The 26,014-nt window shown below is 37.2% G+C and overlaps 2 protein-coding genes across 2 annotated transcripts; both read right to left on the bottom strand.

Moving 5' to 3' along the window:
• Window positions 1-13,383: 13,383 nt before the first annotated feature.
• On the bottom strand, window positions 13,384-17,064 carry LOC134651631 (organic cation transporter protein-like). The gene is made up of 7 exons (XM_063506731.1): window positions 16,808-17,064; window positions 16,391-16,622; window positions 15,983-16,243; window positions 15,385-15,726; window positions 14,821-15,121; window positions 14,146-14,327; window positions 13,384-13,551 (listed from the first exon to the last, which is right to left on the bottom strand). Exons 1-7 carry the CDS (start codon window positions 17,062-17,064, stop codon window positions 13,384-13,386), a joined length of 1,743 nt encoding a protein of 580 aa, XP_063362801.1.
• A 2,882-nt stretch (window positions 17,065-19,946) lies between these two features.
• On the bottom strand, window positions 19,947-25,797 carry LOC134651630 (organic cation transporter protein-like). The gene is made up of 7 exons (XM_063506729.1): window positions 25,538-25,797; window positions 24,674-24,902; window positions 24,222-24,477; window positions 23,597-23,919; window positions 23,053-23,353; window positions 21,131-21,312; window positions 19,947-20,117 (listed from the first exon to the last, which is right to left on the bottom strand). Exons 1-7 carry the CDS (start codon window positions 25,795-25,797, stop codon window positions 19,947-19,949), a joined length of 1,722 nt encoding a protein of 573 aa, XP_063362799.1.
• Between the last annotated feature and the right edge of the window lie 217 nt (window positions 25,798-26,014).

The following is a 26,014-nucleotide window of genomic DNA, read 5'->3' as shown; positions in this document are numbered from 1 at the left end:
GACTGCTGAGGCCTATTTGTTTTTATGACCTATATTTTTATTGGATTGGTGTTTTGAGAGATGCAACGATTATTTATATGAGAACCGTACACGTAAAGTCGAAGGGTTTCTGAAGATTCAATTCTGACTTTCCGTAATATGTTTTGGTATATGTACCTAATGTACATAAACATTTTAATCAAAAGTGTGGAAAATCTATATAGATTTACTATTTGGAAATACTTGTCCCTTGCTTCAGGGCGTTTTCTAAAACAAATATCGAAAACCTGATTCTTTCAAATCTGGACATTCTTGGGCTCATTCTACTCAGAATCGACAGCATTCTCCATCCCGCCATTAAAAAAAGATGTCCCAAAATGTCCATTCCATTACGTCACGTTTTATTATGAGAAAATTTTCACTTGTATGGACGTGACGTAGTGGAATGTACAATTTTCATACACATTTTTGGGACAAGTATTTTTATCATCAGGATTGAATATGCTAGTGATTCTGATTTGAAAGAACCCAAAAACACCAGGATCTGTGAGAATCGGGTTTTCAATATTTATTTTAGAAAGCGCCCTTCAATGTCCTGCATTACTTAAAATTGTTTTGGTAAATTACTATTTAAATGTGGTAAATAGTTATTGGATTATAGATTATCATTGTTGAAAAAACTGTATTTTTACTGTGGTCTATGGGTTTTTACTAATTAATTCTTATTAAATGGTTCATAAATGGTGTTAAAGGGTTATATAGCATAATTTCTAAAATCACATTTCCTAAGTACGAAATTCCTAAAACAGAACTTCGAAAATCAAAATGTCTAATGTACGAAATTCCTAAAGACGCATGTCCTAATACACTTTTAATCGAACGATCTCATTTTCGAAAATCAATATTCCTTTGTACACAATACCTAAGGACAATACTTTGAAAGTCAATATGTCTAGTGCTCAAAATAGCTAAGTTCAAAAAGCCTAATGACAATATATTGAAAATCAATATTTCCGAGAACATTTCCTTCTTACCCTAAGTTGACGGAGCCCCGCTACGCGGGGCTCCTATATCTGGGTGGTTTGCCTTGGGGCATCTGAAGCTACCTAACGAAGCTAACCTACCTACCTATTGATTTAGTTTAGTGTGACGTCCGTGAAAACAGTACACTTTGGGGGAAAAAGCATAGGGAGGTAGGTAGGTTAGGTTCATTAGGTAGCTTCAGATGCCCGAAGGGCAAACCACCCAGACAGAAATAGGAGCCCGGCGAAGAGGGACTCCGTCTAGTTAAGTTGTAAAAGAAGTTTTTTGAAAATAAAGTTGCGTACGTTTGACTCTTTAAGCTAAGGTCAGCTAAACGTAGGACAAATGTCGTTAGAAATTTCGCAGTTTATACATTTTAAACTTAGGTCAACTGAACGTAGGAAAAAAGATCGTTAGTATTTTCGTGCACTAGCAGTATTGTACTTTGGACATTTAAAACATAGTTTAATTAACCGTAGGACATGTATCTTTAGGAATTTCGTACATTAGACATTTTGATTTTCGATGTTCTGTCTTTAGGAATTTCGTACTTAGGAAATTTGATTTTAGAAATTATGCTACATAACCGTTTAAAGTGTGCAATTACTTTCTCGAAAGAAAAAAGAATACCAATAAGTAGAATTGCCAACTTACCGATAGGTTTAAAAGGAACGATTTGCAAAAAATCTATACTTTAAAAGTGTTAAAAGCTAAACTTAGAGTGAACGTGCACTAATCGGTCACTAGTTGCTCGCTCAAATGGATAGAGTTTTAACTTTTTAACGCTATCGGTCAACGCTGCGAAAAATTCGAGCAAGGGACAAGTATTTCCAAATAGTAAATCTATATAGATTTTCCACACTTTTGATTAAAATGTTTATGTACATTAGGTACATATACCAAAACATATTACGGAAAGTCAGAATTGAATCTTCAGAAACCCTTCGACTTTACGTGTACGGTTCTCATATAAATAATCGTTGCATCTCTCAAAACACCAATCCAATAAAAATATAGGTCATAAAAACAAATAGGCCTCAGCAGTCATTCCATTCCACATATGTAGGTACGTGCCTATATAAGACCTACGTGTACTTATGTAATTATTTCCTAAATATTTAGACGGCGCGAGGCGGGGCCATAAAACCTTTGAAGTTATGGCCGCCGCCGCCCGTAACGAGGAACTGTGTGCAAACCGCGCAATGTACGTAAGACCATTATTTTTGTAGCTTTTCAAAATGGCTGAAGATTTTTTCCTGTGGCGCTGTGTTTTGCTTGTAAATTGTGATGTTTGTTGCTACTGTAGTTCTGAGGGCTGAAGTTTGCTTGGGCGTATTTGTTTAAAATTAAAAGTTATAAGTCAACTTTTCTTGTCAACATTTCGTACCTATCTTATACCTTGAAACGAGCAATTCTTGTATATTTATTTTTTATATACATATGGGGATCTCGGAAATGTCACTATTTACATTTACATTACATATAATTATATGTATAAATAAACTTAAAAATAAATTGTCCAAAATTATTGTACAAACCAGCTTCATGCAGACAAACCCTCATCCAGTCCGTATAGGGGCTACAGCTATAGATAGTGGTTATATTCTCTTTGCTTATATGCTATAACCATAACCGCCTCCGTTAAATGCTATGTGCGTCGGCTAAATCTGTGATACTTATAATTACATATCATAAGATCTATTATTAACCACATTTAATGCAAATGAAGAATTTACTTACTGTACTGAAACGGTAGACTCAGAAGTGTGAAAGAAGTGCCTCGTTTCGGAAATTTGACCCACAGGTTAACATAACGCGTTATTCGCTGTGACACACTCCAGTGCTGCGTGCCCTTATTTATGTAAAATACGCCATGCTAGTTCAGTAGAGTTGTCTCTTGGTCAACCGACTGTTTACCTCACAACCTCAAAGTTTCATCAGTATAATATTTAAGTAAGGACGGAGCCAGAGGTATGTTTAAACTTCCACGAAAGGCACTGTACGTACCTACTGAGATGGAGACGTACAATTTTATACCGGATGTGGCCAGTAATACAAGCAAAAAATTTAACTGTTGGCTATACGCCTCATACTGACCAACATTTGTTCAGCGACTTTTAAGAATAATGAAGACTTAAGACTTCTTATTTTTCATACGAAATAAATATTATCTTCAATGTACCTACGCCAAGTAATGATAATTGTGATTAACGTTGCTTTTCACGCCTTAAACATAACAAAATTCGCAATACATTGCGTCTTAGAAAATACTTTAAAGTGTATTACAAAACAAAACACAAGTTATTTTTACGTCGCGTCGCTGAACAAATGTTGGTCAGTATGAGGAGTACAGCCTACAATTTAATTTTTTGCTCGTATTACAGGCCACACCTGGTACCTATATAATTAGTGATGAGTTCCGAGATACTCCAGTCACCAATACTTCACCAATTTTATCGGATCAGGCGGCCTAGCCAAGGTGACAATCGCTATCGCTTCGCCATCGAATCGCTTTGTGTCTCTTTATCACTCTTCCATATTAGTGTGTCAGTGACAGTTGCGTTTCGATCGCTACGGAGCGTAAGCGATTGGCGTGTTGGCTACGCGGCCAGTTAAATCCGTTCACGTAACCTCAAAAGAGATGTCCCAATTGTCCCAGCTCTAGTTCAGTTGGCGTATTGTCAAACAGAGGCTGCTGAGTCGACGTCGTAAACCCCATGCTTATGCAGGAGCACGCATAACGCCACCTCACTTCTAAAACAACATTTACCCTTCACAATATCAACTACATACGCCCTTATAAAAGTCAAGGCGATTTTACGAGCCCCCTAGGTTTAGGTCAGCTGTGCTTCGTAGTTCTGGGTTGATGTATTACCCTACTATATCGAATGGTCATAAAGGTATATGGAATTCAGAGGCAGTTAAAGCGTTTTCGATTGGAAAGTGGAAAGTAAACTGCATGAAACAAAAGGGCGTAAATACCTACGGAACTTATACGCTGTGTTAGCATTTTTCAGTTGAGCTTTTATTGCACTATCAAAAGACATTTCGGTGGCTTGTCCAGTTGGTTGTGGTTAATAATAGTTGTGTACAAAATTTGTACCTACCAGTGGCGGCGCTTCAATAATATTTTTAGCAAGCCGGAGTTTACGTGGCTCTCCTTTTCTTCCTGAGCTCTAAGAATAGTGCTGAAAATAACTCAAGCCGGTAGGAATCAAGTTCAAGAAATGCAATACCTAACTGATTATAATAAAATATGGTCATGCATGTTTAAAAATAAATTAAAAACTTTTTTAAAATAGACAAATAAATACGAGTATTATGGCATCAGTCACAAATCGACCTAGTTCCACAGTGGGCTCAATAAGGCTTGTCTTGTGGGTAGGTACCCGAGACCTCCTGCCTCGTAGGCAAGGTCACTACCGACTAGGCTAGAAGGCCATTAAACATACATATTTGGTATTTATTATAATATACATACTTAGCAATTCTCAGTCTAGTTATTCAATAACATAAATCCCCAAATACGGAGTCGTAGGCTTCCACCAGTGGGAGCATACGCGTAATACACGCCACGGTAACGCGGCAAAACAGTCTAATTCCGAATTTTCCCGCAACGGCCGCAGACTCGTAAAGTTGCCCGAGTTACTGCAACGCAAACTCGCTTATACCGCAAACTTTATAAACAACGTGTAGTAAAAGCGGTTTGCAGTACCGGGGCTTTTAGGGTTCGGAGCTGAAATTGCGTAAATTAAGAAGGTGAAAAATGTTTATCAGTGTTCATCGATGATATATTTATTTACCTACAATACGGTACAATCCAAATATTCTTTATAATACACTAATAACAAAAGAGACAATAGTTCACACCAATTAATCTATGGCGGTCTTATCGCTACATAGCGATGGCTTCACGACAATCTTACTTAAATAAATTATATAGGTGGTTTATTTATACAAATATTATATTCGATACTATAAAGCCCTAGGTACTCTTACATATAGTTTTATGCACTTTGTAAAAATAGTACTAACGCACTGCAATATATTTTTACTGCGCATACACTGACCACCGCATGTTTGCCGAACCTCCGCCTACTACGTTTGCTACAACTGTCAAGTTTGGTTACGGGTGGTTACATTACAGCAAAACCGGCGTAAAGCTATATTGGATAACCGAGGTAAAAGCCAGCTAAAATAGAATAGTGGCCCAATTCGAGCAATGCTTATAAGATATCACAGAGATACGATACCGTTCCGTCAGTTGTCAAGAGTGACGTTTTTGGGTGAATGTCACTTACACTGACAGATCGGTATCGTAACGCTGAGATATCTTATAAGCTTTGTTCGAATTGGGCCGTAGGCTACTCATGTATAATTCTACTAAACTTATTTATCAGAGGGGTAGGTAATGAAGCACAAAGATTTATAACTTTCAATCATTAATGATCCAAACATGAATCTTACTAAACTTGAATCTATTTATTTAAATGTTACAAGCATGATTGTCAACTGTAAATATCCTTGTTTATTTTTTATCTTATTCGGAAGCATAATGCCAAGGTTGTTATGTATTTTGTTCCTTATCCTCTAGCGTCCCACGGTCCTAATGCTAGTACATACCTACAAATTACCTCCAATTAAATCATTATCTATCTATCTATCTATCTAATCTAATACCTTTAAACGAGCAATTCTTGTTTATTTATATATATATTTCGGGGATCTCGGAAACGGCTCTAACGATTTCGATGAAATTTGCTATATGGGGGTTTTCGGGGACGAAAAATCGATCTAGCTAGGTCTTATCTCTGGGAAAACGCGCATTTTCGAGTTTTTATATGTTTTCCGAGCGAAGCTCGGTCACCCAGATATTTAACGTAAAACGTGTTTGGACCTACATTACTGACCCAAATTGAACCACAATGTAGACCACAAATTCAAAAACAAACAAACCTTAATCTCTTAACTCTAGACCTCCTCGTTAAGAGTTTAAGACTCAGTCCCAAGGGCAACCATCTAGATACCTATTTGAATCGTCACGGCAAGGTGCGTGTCAATCTCACTTAACAAAAGCACGGACTTCAATTAAATGCTTGATTACAGTGCTTATAAGGATAGTTTCTGTGGACTGCCGCTGCCAAATGAGCAGGATAGGTACCTACTAGGGCTCCCGATATCCGTGCTACCCGCCAACCCGTGCGCCCGTGTTCTTAGCCCCGGCGGTGCTAAGCGTCCGAACTACCCGAACCCGTCGAAGTCCGTTCCCGTGTAGTCCGTTCCCCCGTGTAGTCCGTTCCCCCGTGTAGTCCGTTCCCCCGTGTAGTCCGTTCCCCCGTGTAGTCCGTTCCCCCGTGTAGTGCGTTCGGATTCGGATCCGAATCTCGGCTCCGTTCGGGTATTGAATACACAGCGCCGACGGACCGAGTGGACCGACCAACGCGGGCCGGTTTGAGTTTTGAGTCGAAAGAAATAAGTACCTAGGTATCATTAATTCATTATAAAATGTTAAAAATTATGTTATATTGCGTACGAATAGGGGTTAGGCACTTAAAGATATTTGAATCAATGTCGAGTTATAATTTTTGCATCGGTTATATTTATAATGATTATATTCGAGTAAGGGCGTTATTGAATACAAAACTAGTACCTACAGTATTCTTGTATTGTAAGACCATAATTCGGCACACTACTAGTTTTATAAAAAAAAATTAAACAGTTTATTTTAAGAAAACTAAGAAAAATATGTACAACTTTATGGCTTACAACTTAGAAAACTCATGTACAGATTTTTATTGTTATATATAGATTACCTAAGAGAATAATAAAGGTTTTTTTTTAATTATGTTACAGCTTTAACGCCTATTATTTATGTACAGTGTTTTTTGTATACGTTTAATCATATGAGGTTTCCTCTCTAGGTTGTCTACTACCAAGTTTAAGAAGGCTCAGTATATTATGTTGCAAATAGCCCGACTACTACTATTATAATCAGGATTAGGCAGATAGATGCAACTGGATATCGTCTTCATAATTATTAATTATTTTTATGGTATTTAGTATTTAGGTACCTAACTACCTGTACTAAATATTGATAGAGATAGGTACTTAAAATAAATAAAACGTCTTTGAAGTCATGTTAAGTGAAAGAACTATTGAGTTATTCGTTGTCTACATATTAGGGCAGCAGCCTTTTGTTTTGTAGTAAAGAAGTAAGTAGGATTAACGTCGCACGTGCAGATAAAGAGAATAATGGTTCCCCGTGGCAATTTTTACTAATAATATTGACACTGACACCCTGATTCCCTTTGACACTGGTATTTTACCAGGCATACCTTTTGTTTGGAAAGTTGAAGAATTAGCCGTGCTGTTTTACAAACAAGGTAAGAGTGGTATTTATTCAGTTATTTTAGAGGGGGCAGCTTTTGAACTCACAAGTACTCATTAGAGTCATTAGTCATTAATAAGGTTTGAGTTTGCCACACCGCCGGTCAACGTTTTTAATCTGAATTGCATTTATAGTTTTACCTAGTTGTTGATGTTCTGTTTTTTTTTTTTCGTTTTGCTTGTTATTGTTCATTATAAACTGTGAAAAATGAAATATTTATTTCTTTCCACTCATGGAAAAATTTAGAGGAACGCAAAAAAAAGTTTAATTACTAATTTTGAAATTAGATCCATTAGCGGCATTAAGTCAGCCTGTTGTACCTACTCTACTACTAAAAAGAAGAAGACTGCTATCTTTTGCTGCATAATGCTCTATTCTCATGTAAAATATATTACCACCAACATACAAATCCACGCGAACGAAGTCGCGGGCAACAGCGGGCAGTATTAAATATTTATTTTTCGTTCTTGAGACTAATTTTCGTTCTTCGCTCTTAAAAAGAACGCGTCCGATCGTCACTGTACGTCGAGAACGGGCCGGACCCGCGTGTAATTAATATCCGTGGATCCGGACACACGGGTAACACGGGTACACGGACTTTAATTACACGGACCCTAATTACCCGTTCCGAACGGGCCACAAATCCGGTTTCGTGTAGCACGAGAACGGGGCCCCGGCAACGGGTGCACGAAATCCGGACGCGACCGCGAGCCCTAGTACCTACTGTAGCAAATTTGTTAGAAATGAAAAAAATTACAAGATTGCCACGTTTTATTCGGAAAGTATAAATAATAGACTTTATAATTTACAGTTGAAAATAAATAAGTAAACACCTTGTCCACACAAAATCATAGAGTATAAAAAAAATAAGTGCCACCGAAATCAGTTAAGTCTTTCTTGTTCCCTACTTTATAATTAACAGTTTAAGATAAATAAGTAGACACCTTGCCCACACAAAATCATAGATAATATAAAAAAATAAGTGCCACCGAAATCAGCTAATTCTTTCTTGTTCCCTACTTTATAATTAACAGTTTAAGATAAATAAGTAGTCACCTTGCCCACACAAAATCATAGATAGTATAAAAAAAAAGGTAACTGCCTCCGAAATCAGCTAAGTTTCAGAGTCAGATAATTTTTAAGATGTAGTGTGACACCGAAATCAGTCTTATGAACTAAAAGGCTATCTACCTGGCTAAGTCTTTCTCGTTCCCTAATGGTACCAGTAAGGAACAGGCTGCGAGCAATAAGAATGTAAGAATAATTAAATTTTTATAAAATGCACACAGGAAACTGTTGAATGGTTTAGCGTTCGCTTTAAATTGTAAATTTTGTTGAATTCGTTAAAAGGATGGACACTTCCCTTAAGTTGTGGGGTAGAGCTGCGAACCGACCACGTTCAGTTCAGACTGATGTCGGGAATAGGCTTAGGCCAATGGTGCGCTGCCCATGCTCAGGCTGATGTCTGAATCGCTGGACGAACTATGTCAGGTAACGTGGCGTGCGCCTTGTGGTGTGGCTAGCTCTCCAGCTATTGGTTCGTGTCCACAAAGGCAATGGTAAAATGTTCCCGAAAAAGAAAACTGCGGACGAAGAGAAAGGCCACGCTAAAATAAAGAAATGCAAACAAATAATAAAATAAAAGATTCGAACACTTACCCGCGACAAAAAGCGGTTTTCCCAATTGCAAAAAGGATATTCAATGAACGTTTAAAAATTGCGCTAATAATATAGGCAGAATTGACACCAACTTCATTTGGAAAATAAATGAATCTCGTGTCTGTTGTCAAACCAGACGTCGTCGGGAATTAAGTCAAAAAGAAAAAAAAGGTTTCTACCAAAGCGTATCGCTGCACTACTCATTAAATGACGCCTTAAATCAGCTGTAGGTGAATCGTCTGGACTTAATAAAAACCGGCCAAGTGCGAGTCGGGCTCGCGCACGGAGGGTTCCGCAGCATCAACAAAAAATAGAGCAAAACAAGCAAAAAAACGGTCACCCATCCAAGTACTGACCCCGCCCGACGTTGCTTAACTTCGGTCAAAAATCACGTTTGTTGTATGGGAGCCCCACTTAAATCTTTATTTTATTCTGTTTTTAGTATTTGTTGTTATAGCGGCAACAGAAATACATCATCTGTGAAAATTTCAACTGTCTAGCTATCACGGTTCGTGAGATACAGCCTGGTGACAGACGGACGGACGGACGGACGGACGGACGGACAGCGGAGTCTTAGTAATAGGGTCCCGTTTTTACCCTTTGGGTACGGAACCCTAAAAATTTGTAAATGGTTTCATATTCGTAAAGTCGACATAATAATTATGTCGACTTTAATAGGGGTAAATCGGGGACTTACAAACATCTTCACGAACCTTTTGTCACCTATGTTGTTGTTGAACTAGTGATTTATTTTTGTGTAAAAAATTTAGTAAAACCATTTAAAAAAGCGGCCAAGTGCGAGTCGGACTCGCCCATGAAGGGTTCCGTATTTAGGCGATTTATGACGTACAAAAAAAAACTACTTACTAGATCTCGTTCAAACCAATTTTCGGTGGAAGTTTACATGGTAATGTACATCATATATTTTTTTTAGTTTTATCATTCTCTTATTTTAGAAGTTACAGGGGGGGGGACACACATTTTACCACTTTGGAAGTGTCTCTCGCGCAAACTATTCAGTTTAGAAAAATAGATATTAGAAACCTCAATATCATTTTTGAAGACCTATCCATAGATACCCCACACGTATGGGTTTCATGAAAAAAAAAATTTGAGTTTCAGTTCGAAGTATGGGGAACCCCAAAAATTTATTGTTTTTTTCTATTTTTGTGTGAAAATCTTAATGCGGTTTACAGAATACATCTACTTAGCAAGTTTCAACAGTATAATTCTTATAGTTTCGGAGAAAAGTGGCTGTGACATACGGACGGACAGACAGACGGACAGACGGACAGACAGACAGACAGACATGACGAATCTATAAGGGTTCCGTTTTTTGCCATTTGGCTACGGAACCCTAAAAAAGAGCCAACTTCTAAAAAGATAAAATAAATTATCCCTTTTATCCTAAGCAGATGTTTGAAGTTTTTTTTGTATAAATCAAACAGTCTTAATAATAATAATAATAATGTGAGCCTATATACGTCCCACTGCTGGGCACAGGCCTCCTCTCATGCGCGAGAGGGCTTGGGCTATAGTCCCCACGCTAGCCCAATGCGGATTGGGGACTTCACATATACCTTTGAATTTCTTCGCAGATGTATGCAGGTTTCCTCACGATGTTTTCCTTCACCGAAAAGCTAGTAGTAAATATCAAATGATATTTCGTACATAAGTTCCGAAAAACTCATTGGTACGAGCCAGGATTTGAACCCGCGACCTCCGGATTGAAAGTCGGACGTCATATCCACTCGGCCACCACCGCTTAACTAATATGCTTACAATCTCTTGTAATTATTTAGACCCATTGAAGTTATTGAAGAGTTCCATTCCATGTGTCAACCCACATTAATTTTGCAATAAGATGTCAACTCAAAAAATTTACGCTTAAAGTTGACATTTTATTGAAACATGAATGTGGCTTGACACATTTTTGCTAAACACCATCCAAATGACGTAACAATCGCGGAGCGGATGGTACATACATAGGTACTATGATAGGTATATATAGCTATCTATCTACCTTATCAGGCTTACCTAGAATCCTCGAGGGAGGCTAACCCTATTACGGATCTGATTAATCAACATCAATTATGCTGATTAGTAAGCCTAAGCCAGTTTTTGGACCAGTACCTATTAGTAAAATATACTCTGTTGCCAGTCTGGATGAGGTTTTCGAGATAACACCTTTATCTTTAGAGTAATTAAGTTTGTAGGTACATACCTACCTACCTACAAACGGGAAAATGTACACACAGATAACGAACTTGTATTCAAGGATGAATATTTAACGTAGTTTTTCTTAAGTTCGACTTATGCTTGACCAATTTTTATTATTGATACACGTACTGAAACTAAAAATAGGGTAATTACCTACCTATGTTTAGTTTCAGCAAGTTTCAGTGTGATTATTAATGTTTTTCGGTTAAAAACATTATATTGTACATGTACAATTGTAGGTACAAGTACGGGATATCGTATTTTTCTATGCTTCGTTGTGTTCTTTAACCGTAACAAAACGTGGACCTTCGATTTTTAAATCGATTCGATTTTAATCAAATTAAAACGAACCGATTTACAAAAAGACATTTAAATCCGTTGAGCCGTTCGACCGGGCACTTCTTGGCAGTCTGGATTTAGAGGTTTTTTTGCATAAACTTCGGCCAGTAGGTAATATAATATTTAATTTCGTAATGTTTAAAATATCTCTATAGTAGTTTATGCAACAGTGATATAATAAGGGTTCTTAAAATTCAAGGGTCGAAGTTACAAAACGAGACGTAGTCGAGTTTTGTAAAAAAAGACCCGAGAATTTTAAGAACCAATTATGAGCTGTTGCATACATTACTTTTTCTATGACAGCTGCAGCAAAAAAAAAAAAGAAAAGAAAAAAAAAAAAGTTATTATTAAAAAAAAAGAGTTATTATTAAAAAAAAAGAGTTATTATTTAAAAAAAATTGAGTTATTATTTAAAAAAAAATGAGTTATTATTTAAAAAAAAAAAGAGTTATTATTGTAAATGAAAACATACCTCTTTCAATCAAGATGATCGGAACTTGTATCTTTAAAAAAAATAAAGCAGTTGTATTATACTCATAAGATGACTGCTAGCAGTCATCTTATGAGCCTATAGACAAAGCATTCAAATGACATTGCTTTAGATATCACTGTCAGTCATTTAATTGACACATTTAAGTGCTGGAGTAGAAAAAAGTTATAACTAAACTATCCAATTTTTGGCTCACTGTAGTAACTTAAAATCCGCAGCCCTAGAAACATTTCTCGTGCATTCTCCAGCTTTGAGTTTGCAAAGAAAACATCTCGCCGCCTTGCTAAAACAAAATTATACAAAGTCAACCCGGAAACATGACCAAGGTTTTCTCCATTTTCAATTAAGTATATTCGGTGGTTGTGAAAATGAACGCTATATTGAAAGAATAAAGAGCAAAATCGAGGCGTTGATTTAAGCAGACATATTTTATGGAAAATTAGCAGGGAACTAACCTAATTGAAATATCGTCTCAAAGGCCGACGATCTACAAATATCTTGGATATTCTAGGAATCTTAAAGAAGCGTCACTGCCGCACTAATAAGGAAGAGTGATAGAGAAACACAAAGCGTTTCGTTATCGTAGCGCAAGCGATTGTCACCTTTGCTAAGCACCCTATTTTAAATTCGGACAAAATAAAAATTTAGGGTAAATTGAGCCACCAACAAGTGTTTAGAATTTTAATAAAATTAAATATACTTTATAAACTATGCAGTACTTATTGCTAAACGAATTAATTATATAGGTACATTTACTGAACACACGACCTCTTTCTATATTTAGCCATTCCTCAGATAAACTGTCTGATGTGTACCTATGTCCTTGCATATTACCTACCTACCTACCATATTCTTCCAACAAATAACTCGAATGACGGTTCTGCCAGAACTTATTGCATGCAATATTTTGAGACATTGCTAACTATAGAGTACAATGAATTCTGTCGATCGAGAACATACGGTAATGTAACAAAAATCGTATGTATGTTCTTGATCCGTCTAAATGAGGACACGCGCAGTAGGTCTACATGAATCTACATTCGAAATAAAATCTTCAATCATTTTACATCATGACACATACAAGATACAACACTCGGAAGAGTCTACCGTGTGTTCTGTACAAATACCGTATGTTGTAGGTAGATTATAAGGTTTATCCTTCGGTGGCTAAAGGTCAAAGTCACAGACTAAGATTTTTTTTTTTAATTTTTAAACCACGGAAAAACCTTGATTTTGTACAAGGCAGATTCGGGGTGTGCTCCATTAAGGCCTAAAGTACCTACTTCTAGAGAGCTGTCGTAATTATCTTCTTTTGTCTGCCAATAGCCTCTGCCTCAGCTAGGGTGTCCGGCATCTTGCATCCCAGGGTCTCCGGCTGTGTGAACACCAGCAGGCCGGCCAAAAGACCCATAGCGCCAAACATTACTGATGGGATTCCGGCCCAGTATACTGCCTGTAAAGAAAAGAGTTCTGATATTAGTCTACGAAGATTCAATAGTTATTCTACTTTTGTAAATATTAACGCACATTTAAACGCAATATGTCAACTTAATATATCTATTTATGACAAAATTGAACTATTAAGTATAATGTAGTGTTTGTTAAGTAAGTACCAAAATTTAATGATTATTGATTAAAGTGCTTTGCGACTAACGTTATCACTGTTCCGTTGGTTCAATTATTAATCTAAATAATCATGTCATGTTTATCGCCGATAAGACCGTCTAAAGTGATGACCTAATCTATGTAAGTAAATAAAATTACGTATTTCCGTCTCATCAATAAAATTTGGGTGTTATTACTTATTATATACTGCTGCTGTTACAACTTAGAAAATAAATATGACATTAGCCAGTCTCATCAATGCAAACCAAAAACTGTAGTACCAAATTTCGCTTTCCATGACAGAGTGTAACATTTACAATTCGAATAATCCAAATCATCTAACAACATTACTATAAAATAAGATATGTGAACTGACAGTATTTAAGCCTCACAGGACATGCTAGGCTGATAAAAAAGAACATAATTACAACTGTGTGGTTACCAAAGCAGGAGTAAGCGGAGCGGTGATGGAGCCAATACGTCCAACCATAGAAGAGAATCCCAACAGTGTGTGACGGAACTGTGTTGGGTATAGCTCAGAGGTGTAAATGTATAAACACGTGAACACTACAGAGATTCCAAATTTACCCACCAGGAACAGTGTAAGACCCAGTGTCACTAGTTCTGAAAAAAATGGTTTAATTTTATATTTCGCAATACATAATAATTATGTAGTTGATGCAATAAGAAATAGCCACGCAAGAAAAAATGATAATTTAAACATAAAGGGATGTAAGTAAATATAAATATATGATTCTAATATTGAAGTTTACGATACCAAGCTCCACTCTTTGAAGGAATAAGTTGAAGGAGAACTATAATTAACATTTAATTAACATAACAATAATTTTAAAGATAAACTGTAACATATATATTTGTCATATGTGATTATGACGACTTGGCTTTTATTCAGAATACGAATATTAAAGACTAAGGTTTTACAACAAATGATAGCTGTGGCAGAACTTGTTCCGTTGAATTAAATCCAAATATTGTTAGTTTAATTCGCCTGGTAATTGAGTTATGTTCAATTCTAAGCACTTTCACTTGTTTTAACACACAATAACTGTACACATGTCACTTATATTATTACGATAAGATATTTCATTTTACTTACCATTATTGTCAATGAAAGCGAATGCAAGGTTGCAAGCAGCACTGAGCAAGAACCCTGTCGTGAGGACAGCTTTCCTGCCAACACGATCCAGCAACAGCACAGCGGTATAAAGAGCAGGGATCTCCACAGCACACACCAGCATATAGTTGACGTACATATTGCCCGGGAGCCCAGTGGAGTTTATGGATAACCCATAATAGACGAATGTAGTTGCGATCCACCAGACTGGTGTTGTGCAGACACGGCAAAGCAATATCGGGGATTTGAAAATGGTATAAATTAAGCCTTTGAAGTTGTTCGTCTGAAAAACATGAAAATGAATTAAATTCACGCAACATTAACAACACGACATGCCACTTAAGAGGAGTCGATGCCTCAATACTGCTATTTTGATGCTTAATACACAGTTTAGAATGTTTAGATTAAGTTTGGCTATTATATAATTTTTAGTCTTGTAATCCAAATCTAAATGTCTCCTGGCATTGATCCAAACTTGAACTTCACGCCATAGTTCCGTTTGAGATACGACTATTATAGATTGACAAGATAATTGTTTTTTATTACCTGACTCTCTTTTGCTGGCGCAGGCTTCATCAGCACCTGCATAGATTTCTCACTGATCTTTGTTTTATTTACTCTCGCAGCTCTCTCCAGAACATCTTTGGCTTCGTCGAACCTTCCTTTAGTAAGTAGCCACCTAACACTTTCCGAGATGCACCAGTAATAAGCGATCATTAGAAAGCAGGGGATGTATAGTGTCATGATAAAGTAACGCCATGGTTGCACGAGCCAGGCTATTCCGGCCATGATGATGTGACCCACTGGGAAGGAGACTAAGTTCACTGAGCTCGCCAGCACTCGGTATTTTGAGCCAACCAATTGTTCTGCCGCTGAAAATAATTTAATTGTAAAACCGCATCAATTGTAAGTAGGAACAAAAAGAGACTCCAAAAGAAAGTTGTTGCAAGTTTTTTAAATACATTTACTCGTAAAAGTAGGTATGCTTGCCACTTCGTCTTGTGGTAAGTTTAGTAGTATCATACCTACATGATATCGAGATAGATTTTATTTAGTTACATTTGGTTGTTGGTAAAATGATTAAAGGGGACCAGACCCTAAATTTTATTGTACAGGTATACCCATCAAGGACAACAAGTCATAGGATACCTAAAATAAATGCAGTGCTGTATGTGCCGGCTCCGAGAGTCGTCTGCAAAATCTGTAGCACCAGATACATGGGATAGTTAACAGAAAACGCTCTGATGAGGCCCAAAAACGCCAAATTGAAGACGCTGATGCAGAGAGCAACACGTCTCCCATATTTGTCGGATATGTAGCCTGTGATCGGGAGTACGAGTAGAGAGCCAATGCTGTTCAATGTACCGGCCAGCGCCCGCATCCACTCTTGGCAGCCTAGATCAAACTGTAACAAGAAACTAGACATTGTAAACTCTGACAGTGGGAAAAATTGCTGTAAATTGTTTCCGATAACTGCTAAATTCACAACACTATGTCCATAGGTACGCAGAAAAAGCCCTCTGCTTTATTTATTTCAGGGGACAAATCTCACCTCATACACAACTGAATTGGTCCTCTCGTACACGAATTCATCGCACTCCTGCGTGACAGCCTGGTCAAAGATGGTAGCCGGGCAGTACTCCAGCGAGCCATTACCCGCCGGCACGTAGCGTGAACAACTGTCTGGTTGTCCGTTGCTGCTGGGAACAGCGTTCAAGATCCACTCTGGGAACAATTCGTAGCCTGTTCCACTAGTCTCTCCACATTCAGGGATCCGACATCTACGAAAGAATATTTCACATTCACAGTATTAGACATCACTACTTTATTAAAGATTTTAACTCGCATCTTCATTCTGATTAATTAAGGATTTCCTCCGTTTCTTTATGTTTTATAATACGCACCAAATATCCACAAAAAAACTATTTAGAAATACGACATACATCTTTTTCCACTTTTAAAATATTACCTATGCGGAACAGCGGAAGCGGAAAACACATATTCACTCAAAAACGCATGAGAAACAATGGGGAACATTAATAGTAGGATATTAATAATTTGGAACCGTCCAAATTGTCCCACCTCATTGTTAATCACCCAATCGAGGTCTATTTCTAAGACTTCAGGTGTATCTTGCTTCACTGTAGGTTCTGCGCCATTGTTATGCCAGCCAGGATCATCATTTCTTTCCGTAACAACTTCTGAGGCTAGTCTATCTTCAACCATAATAATTATGTAATGCTGCGATTTCCACTTAAGCAAAACACGTATGTACTACTGTCTGATAAAAAGTATTGTATCGGACTTCGGATTATCCACCGAGAACTGCTTTACGTTAAACACTAGTAATTTCACGCGGATTTACAAATGTTGTAATATAATTACTTACAATTGCTATTTTTTTGTGGATATATAATTAAAAAAAATTGTATAAGTACACCAAATTGAATCTTCGACGCAATATATTCGAGTATTTGATGTAAATAAATATACCAGATTAGATTACCTTTTTCCTTCACGCGACTGCGACGCAAATATATCCAAATTGACAATCTAAAGTTAACCATTAATTACCATAACCATGTCTGAAATTAAATTACCAAACAAATTAACAAAGTGATATCATTGTATATTATTGTAACATGCTTGATCGATCCGATCTACGTTGATTGGTTGCAAATCTATCTATAGGTATTGCGATTTAGATAAGACCGCTTTTCAGATAGAAACACTGTTTAAGCCAGGGATACACCAAAGGAAAATGTCGAACGACAATGACCTATGTCGGGACTTCGGGAAGGCAAAGTTGTGCAACGTGGCAAAACTTCGTCTAAGATATCTGGTGACAACGCACGACTAATGGCGCACACTTGCGACACGTGTCGCCGTCAGTCATGTCGACTTGTCGAGTGAAGTCCGGTTACGCCGTGCCACTTCACCGGAATACACTGGCATGGCATGGGAGGTGGGACTTTTTTTCGCCTAGTGTATCCTTGGTTTTATGTAACAAGACAAGAGCCAAGTTTTAGGAGACAATGTCATATGCAAATTATAGATCAGTATGATCTTGATTTTGTTAAATATGATTTAATAAACTAATTTTTCGTGAACGTCTCTTTCTGTGAAAAAGGCTGACAGCATTGTAACTTGTCGGCAAAATAACTCAACTCTTAACAAATAGCAATATGACGACAGACCGACAGTAACATTTTGTCGAGTTTGCAATAGGAGAGATTGACTGATTTTTTTAATAATTATAAATAGAAGTCATTTTTGAAGTGAAAGTGAATTTGTGAAGTGAAAGTAAGTTGAAAGTTCCGCCTCATCGCTGAAGCAGTAACTATGCAACATTATAATTTTGCTAAGATCCAAATATAAATTAAAAGTTTTTAAGCTAAAGTGGCACAAATAAAGAAAACGACTTGTGAACTTATATTTTTACAGAAATAAATTATTAATTATTAAAGATATACAATAAAATCCAATAAACAAAACATAAATATTTTCTAACACGACATTCTTGCCATTTTCGTCCATTCACAGACTATATACCTAATATAATTCACACCATCGGATAATCTTTACACAAAAATGTAGTTTAAATTATTACGACAGTAACAAAATCTTACATTTTTAATCTTATATGCACACTTCCCCAAAGAAATATCCTCAATGATGTTTCGTCAAAATCATATATTTTATCACCTAAGGCTTATTTTCTAATCGATGTTGTACGAGGGGTGTTCAAAATATTCTCGGTATGAGAATGAAAACAAACAAGTACGAAAAGTTTGATATTTTTATTTTTCAATATACTCCCCCCCTATGTTCATACACTTAAAAGATCGATCAATTATTTTTTTTAATCCTGCATAAAAATATTTTTTATCTTTGGTGTAAAAATGCTCCTCCACTGCCGCCTTCAATGCTTCATCATCGGAAAATTTATTTCCACGCAGATCCTTTTTAAGATTGGGGAACAAAAAGAAGTCGCTGGGGGCTAAGTCCGGACTATACGGTGGGTGAGTAACAGTTTCAAACCCACATTCAACAATAGCTGCCTTGGCAATATGAGCAGTATGGACGGGGGCGTTGTCATGCAGAAGCATAACACCTTTGGTTAACTTTCCTCGCCTCTTTTCTTTGATTGCATCCTTTAATTGACGTAGAATGTTAGCGTAGTACTGTCCTGTGATATTTACACCTTTTTCTTTATAATCGATCAGTAATACTCCTTCACAATCCCAAAATATCGTGGCCATGACCTTGCCAGCTGAAGGGATGACCTTGAACTTCTTGGGATGAGCTGAACCCTTAATGTGCCACTGCATGGACTCTTGTTTACTCTCTGGGTCATAATGATGAACCCAGGTTTCATCTCCAGTAACTATTCTTTGCAGCACCTCATCAGGATTTTCACCGCACAGGTCAATAAAATCGGAACAACAAGCTACACGCATGTCTTTTTGAAGCCGAGTCAGCATTCGCGGAACCCATCTTGCACTTACTTTTGACATATTAAGATGGTCATGGATAATATCATGTACGGTACCAATAGAGAGATTGGTTACTTGTGCTATAGATTTTACCTTCACTCGACCATCTTCCAATATAAGTTTTCCACTTTATCAATATTTTCTTGTGAAGTAGCTACTACAGGCCGGCCAGGTCTAGGGTCGTCTTCAACACTCTCCCTTCCACGTTTAAACTCGCTTGACCACTTTTGAATGGTAGATAAAGAAGGAGCAGACTCACGGTAAACACAATCCATTTCCTCTTTTATGGTTTTTTGATTTTTACCCTGTTTTGTCAAGAATTTTATCACGCATCGATGTTCTAATTTAGTTAACATTGTCAATTCCAGAAATTGCAGAAAAACAAAAGAACATCTCGGTTCGAATTATACTTTTTTTTAATGTCAATGAATAAACCTTAGCGGCCAGTAACGAAAGAAATTTTAGAAGAGGTTGTAAGATATCAATACCGAGAATATTTTGAACGCCCCTCGTACGCTACTGCAGATGCAGCCTCAATTTCTATTTGAATGTTACTAGGTATCCCATCCCATACATTGTTTCGCTGAACGGAAATAAAGATTTTAAGGTAATCTAGAGAGCACTAGTGATAGTCTTCTTCTTTTGTCTTCCAATAGCCTCTGCATCAGCCAACGTGTCCGGCATCTTGCAGCCTAGGGTCTCCGGCTGTGTGAGCACTAGCATGCCAGCCAAAAGACCCATAGTGCCGAACATTACTGATGGGATGCCGGCCCAGTACACCGCCTGTGAAGAAGAGGGTTCTGTTATAAATCTACTAAGAGCCAACAGTTATTCTAATGTCCAGACCTGAAGAATGACAATACGCCTGCAAACTGCACGCGCGCGTGTGTTTCTGAACGCATGTTTAAACTCAATATGCCAACTTATATATCTATTTATGGCAACTTTGCTGTTGAATTGTTGAATATATTGCGTGTTAAGTACTAAAACTTAATGAATATCAAGTACTTGGCCCAGTCCTTTGCCATCACTCTTCTGTTCGTTTAAGGATGTGTACTCGTAGGTGAGCCTAAACTTTAATCAAAATAGATTGATATCTTTATAAAACATAACGTAATTTGGCCATAAAACACATTATCGCCGATAAGATTGACCTTGTACATTAATGACCTTAATCTAAGTCAATAAAATTATGTATTAACGGGTTGTTATCTGGGGCTTGCTTAGAAAATAAATATTGCATTAGTCACATGCAATATTCTGAACATGAATATGTGAATATTTTTATGAATATGTATGTGATGCCCTAAGTTATGAATATACTATTTTAATCTGTGGATATACGATCCACATGTGGATTAGGTAGAAGTTAATTAATTATCTCTGTACTTATTGACAATTTTTTTGTATAGGAAGCGAAATTTTCAGTTTCTCAAAAACATCTCAAAAAGGAAAACTTTGTATCTTTTTTTTTTAATAACCAAATAAAAATTTAAAAAGTTCCAGCTACACTTTCTGGACATGACTAGAGGCCACAGTTACGATGCACAAATCAATGCAAGCCAATAAATTCCAGCCTTTTGTAGTAATGAACATTTATTTGGATTATTGAAATTTCGGTTTACATGACACGAATGTAAAATTTACAATTCAAATAATCCAAATAATCTTCACAAGGTTACTATAGAAAATATATGTGAACTAGCAGTAAGCCTCGTCAAATTATGTACTCAATACGCATGTCCTGCACAAGACATGCTTGGTTGATAAATAATAGGATAGTACTGTGCGCTTACCAAAGCAGGAGTAAGCGGAGCGGTGATTGAGCCAATACGTCCAACCATAGAAGAGAATCCCAAAAGTGTGTGACGGAACTGCGTAGGGTACAGCTCAGATGTGTAAATGTATAAAGACGTGAACACTGCCGAGATTCCAAATTTGCCGAACAGAAACAGAATAAGACCCAGTGTCACTAGTTCTGAAAAAATTGATTAAGTAGTTAATTATTTGGCAATATGTGGTTGATACAATATTTAATAAACATTCATGTAAAACTGTTGGTAATTTGTGCCATTCTCAACCAAACGGGTACTTATTGTCTGTTGTCAATAAGGCGCTCTATCTACATATACTTTATACTCGAAGCTTAAATTTTAAATCAATCTTATCGACAACCTTTTGGTTGAGAACGTCACATTTAATTTTAAAGGACTGTAAATAGATAAATGATAGTAGGTATATGGTCGAAGTTTACGATATCACAGTCCACTTCTAGGAAGAAATATAAATACGCAGTTGCAAATGCTGCAATTATTTTAAAGATAAGTAACATAAATATTTAATAATGACGACTTTTCATCTAAAGAATACGAATGTTAAAGACAAAGGTTTTCAACCAAAGAGATAATAATCAATTCATAAAACGTAATAATACCGTTTAAATACCTATTCCCTGTATATGTAAACTCTAATCCCATCAAAAACATTACATGTAAAAAGGTGGAAGTCTCGCAACGCTTTTACTACAAAAAAGTTTTGAGATGTAATGTGAAACCAAGTCGGTTATTTTAATCAGTGCCAGGGGGTGTTAAAACCGTATCAATAAGATATCTTTAATTTGTAATACATATAATGACTTGGCCATCGCACGGCTGCATAATGACAAAAGGATCATCGTCATCTATTAAAAATAATTCTAATTGAACATAACGCTAGCGCTAATTGCAGTTTGAGCATTACACATATTTACGAGTACGGTACGAATAAAGCATTATGTGCGATTGCCAAGTCATTATATGTATTACAAATTAATGATATCTTATTGATACGGTTTTAACACCCCCTGGCACTGATTAAAATAACCGACTTGGTTTCACATTACATCTCAAAACTTTTTTGTAGTAAAAGCGTTGCGAGACTTGCACCTTTTTACATGTAATGTTTTTGATGGGATCTCATCTCTTTTTGTAGGCAGTCCTTCTTTTCGGGTACTCATACCCATACTATGTATACACATATCATAACTAAACATATCTTCATTCATACTCACATCGTACATCGTAGTGTACCTTTACTTTACCTACTATTTGTAAGAACTGCAACAGTAACTTTGTAATATCATATATTTATATGGGATTACAAACTTACTTATGCAGTTCTTAGATCTTTAAAACGTGACTGATATTGAAATATTTTTAGGTTTACCCTTTATGTGACCATTAAACCCTAACTCTGTACCAAATTTCAGCTCTCTGAGTTTATGGGAAGTACTAATTCTATTCTGATGATCATGAGTGAATGAATGAGTGTCATAAATGCGAAACTTTGCTTTCGCTTAACTTTGGAACTAAATGACCTACAGACTTGAAATTTTGGATTTTAAGTATGTGATTATAGCTTACTGGATGACGAAAATTTCTGCGTTCTGGTCTTATCCAGAGGTTCTCAAATAGGGGCCTGAAAATGCGGCGAAATGGTTCCAGTAAAGGATGATACGGCAGTGTTTGCTTCGCGCTCGACTTGGCGGGGGCACTGCCGTGCCCCCAGATACCTAAAGAGACTCACGTGCAACCTGAATGGGAAGTGTATATCTTCGTATACAAATTGAAGCAGCAGAACTTGTTCCGTTTAATTAAATTTACTAAACTTTATTCCCCTGACATTGAGTTGTGTCCAATTCTAAACTCTTTCACCCATTTTACACTATTATTTGACTTACCATTATTGTCAATGAAAGCGAATGCAAGGTTGCAAGCAGCGCTGAGCAAGAACCCAGTCGTGAGGACAGCCTTCCTGCCAACACGATCCAGTAACAGCACAGCGGTATAAATGGCAGGGATCTCCACAGCAGACACCAGCATATAGTTGACGTACATATTGCCCGGGAGCCCAGTGGAGTTTATGGATAACCCATAGTAGACGAATGTGGTTGCGATCCACCAGACTGGTGTAGTGCAGATACGTCGAAGCAGTATTGGCGATTTCAAAATTGTATAAACCAAGCCATTGGAGTTGTCCATCTGAAAAACATTCAATCCAATCAATAAATATGGAACTTATATATCAATGGGGACGCCAACGCCATGACACTTACTATTTTACTTTTGCTAAGGTATATTGAGGTCAGGTCAGGTATTGTGCGGTAATCGGGGATCTGGTTAATTTTCTCAAACCGTTTCACAACAAGAGTTTAACCCAACCTTGAACTTAATCTCAGTTCCTTGTTTAAAATACGACGTTCATAATTGAATTATTGTTATTACCTGATTCTCCTTTACGGGAGCAGGCGTCAGCAGCGCCTGCATGGATTTCTCGCTGATCTTCGTTTTATTTACTCTTGCCACTTTCTCCAACACAACTTTAGCTTCGTCGAACCTTTCTTTAGAAAGTAGCCACCTAACACTTTCTGAGATGCACCAATAATAAACGATCATTAGAAAGCAGGGGATGTATAGTGTCATGATGAAATAGCGCCATGGCTGCACGAGCCAGGCTACTCCGGCCATGGTGATGTGACCCACGGCGAAGGTTGATAAGCTTGTTGAGCCTGTCAGTACTCGGTATTTAGGGCCGACTAGTTCTGCCCCTGAAATTGATGTTATTCATCTAGTAGAATTACAGTAGGTCAAAAAACAAATGATAAAAATTTGATATTAGATGAATCCTAAGCTTTATAATTATCACGGATTAAAATAATTTTGAGCTCGTCGGTGGCTTTAGATAACACCTTGTGTTTTGTCATAATTAAGGAATAAGGTATATAATATATCCTAAAATAAAATTCAAGGATATTTATACATTTGATAATGATAATACATATTGAAAGGAGAAAAAAACCATCTATTTGGGTCAAATTTTATAGTAATAAACTAATAAACAACAGCGTACCCAAAATGAAAGCAGCACTGTAGGTGCCGGCCCCAAGAGTTGTCTGCAAAATCTGTAGCACCAGATACATGGGGTAGTTCACAGAAAACGCTCTGATGAGGCCAAAGAGCGCGAGGTTGAAGACGCTGATGCAGAGAGCCACACGTCTGCCATATTTGTCGGATATGTACCCTGTGATTGGGAGAACCAGTAAGGTGCCAATGCTGCTCAATGTACCGGCCAGAGCACGCATCCACTCTTGGCAGCCGAGATCAAACTGTAACAAGTTCAATTTGATATTCGGAAAATTTGCTGTATATCGTTTCTTATAAGTGTTTATGTACATGCACTGTGGCTCATGCATTTTCCATTTAAGTATGGTAACTTGAACGCCTGAGATATATAAATTGAAAAAATGACATAATAAAAAAAGTTGTCGTGTTCTCTGTATTAAGTATGTATCCAACTCTCACCTCATACACGACTGAGTTAGTTCTCTCGTACACAAATCCATCGCACTCCTGCGTAACGGCCTGATCGAACATGGTAGCCGGGCAGTACTCCAGCGAGCCATTACCCGCCGGCGCGTAGCGTGAACATCTGTCCGGTTGTCCGTTGCTGCTGGGAACAGCGTTCAAGATCCACTCTGGGAACAACTCGTAACCTGATCCCCCAGTCTCTCCGCATTCAGGAATCCGACACCTGCAGAAGAAAATTTACTTTTAAATACTGAAGTCTCGTAAACAGTGTTGGCGGAAACGTTAATGCAATTGACCATGTTTGACCATTAATCATTATACATTGAACCGTAAACTGTAACCGTTCGTTGCGGTTTACGGTTCAATTTGTACTGGTTAGTGGTCAATTGTAATTAACGTTCGGCCAACACTGCTCGTAAAACTGCCCCTGTTCATAAGTATCACAGTATAAGAGACTCAGGGACGCAACTGGGGACCCAAGAGCTGGCAGTTACCTCGCTCAACGCTTCAGTCTGGCAGTTCAGCGGGGTAACGCAGCCAGCATCTTGGGGACCTTGCCGCAAAGGCCTTTTGTAGATTTAGGTTAGTTTTAGTTTAGTTTTATTTTAGAATAGTTTTTAGTTTGTATTTAGTTTAATTGTAATTTGAAGTTGTTTTTATTTATTGCTTTTTTTTGTCATGTTTGTCATGTTATTTTTTTTTAATAGTATCACATAACACAACTTCATGAAAGATTTCAGAGTGTTTAGTGTCTCTTTAAGTATTTATTAAACGTATCAAAGATCCAGGAAAAACTGTATAAAAATACGACAACACTTTTTTCACTTTAAACATTTTTTATGTACCTCTATTACCTACCTATGTGGAATAGCAGAAGCGGAAAAGACGAATTCGCTCAAAAACGCATGAGAGATGACGGGGAACACTAATAGGATGACATTAATTATTTGGAACCGCCCAAACTGTCCCAGCTCATTGATAAGCACCCAGTCAAGGTCTATTACTGGATTTTCAGGTTCATCTGATTTCAATGCTCCGCCATTGCTATCCCAGCCAGCATCTCTTTTTTGTGATTCTTTTTTTGAATCTCTTCGTGAGGCTGGTCTATCTTTGGCCATGCTGTTCCTTGGGTAGTTATGAGACTACTAACTGCATTTTCCACTTGAATATAAAACATACTAACTACTGGTCTGATAAAAAATATTGTCTTTATCGGAACGTCCGCTGAGAACTGCTTTTGACTAAAATACTAGTGAATCGACGCGGGTTTACGAATAATTCAATAATTTCAAGTATAATATATGTATATTATATACCTAGGTATAGGGTACCTAA

This window comes from Cydia amplana, chromosome 10 (genome assembly GCF_948474715.1).
Source record: "Cydia amplana chromosome 10, ilCydAmpl1.1, whole genome shotgun sequence".
NCBI lineage: Eukaryota > Metazoa > Arthropoda > Insecta > Lepidoptera > Tortricidae > Cydia > Cydia amplana.
The sequence above is the reverse complement of the archived record's forward strand: the minus strand, read 5'-3'. Positions and strand labels throughout refer to the sequence as shown.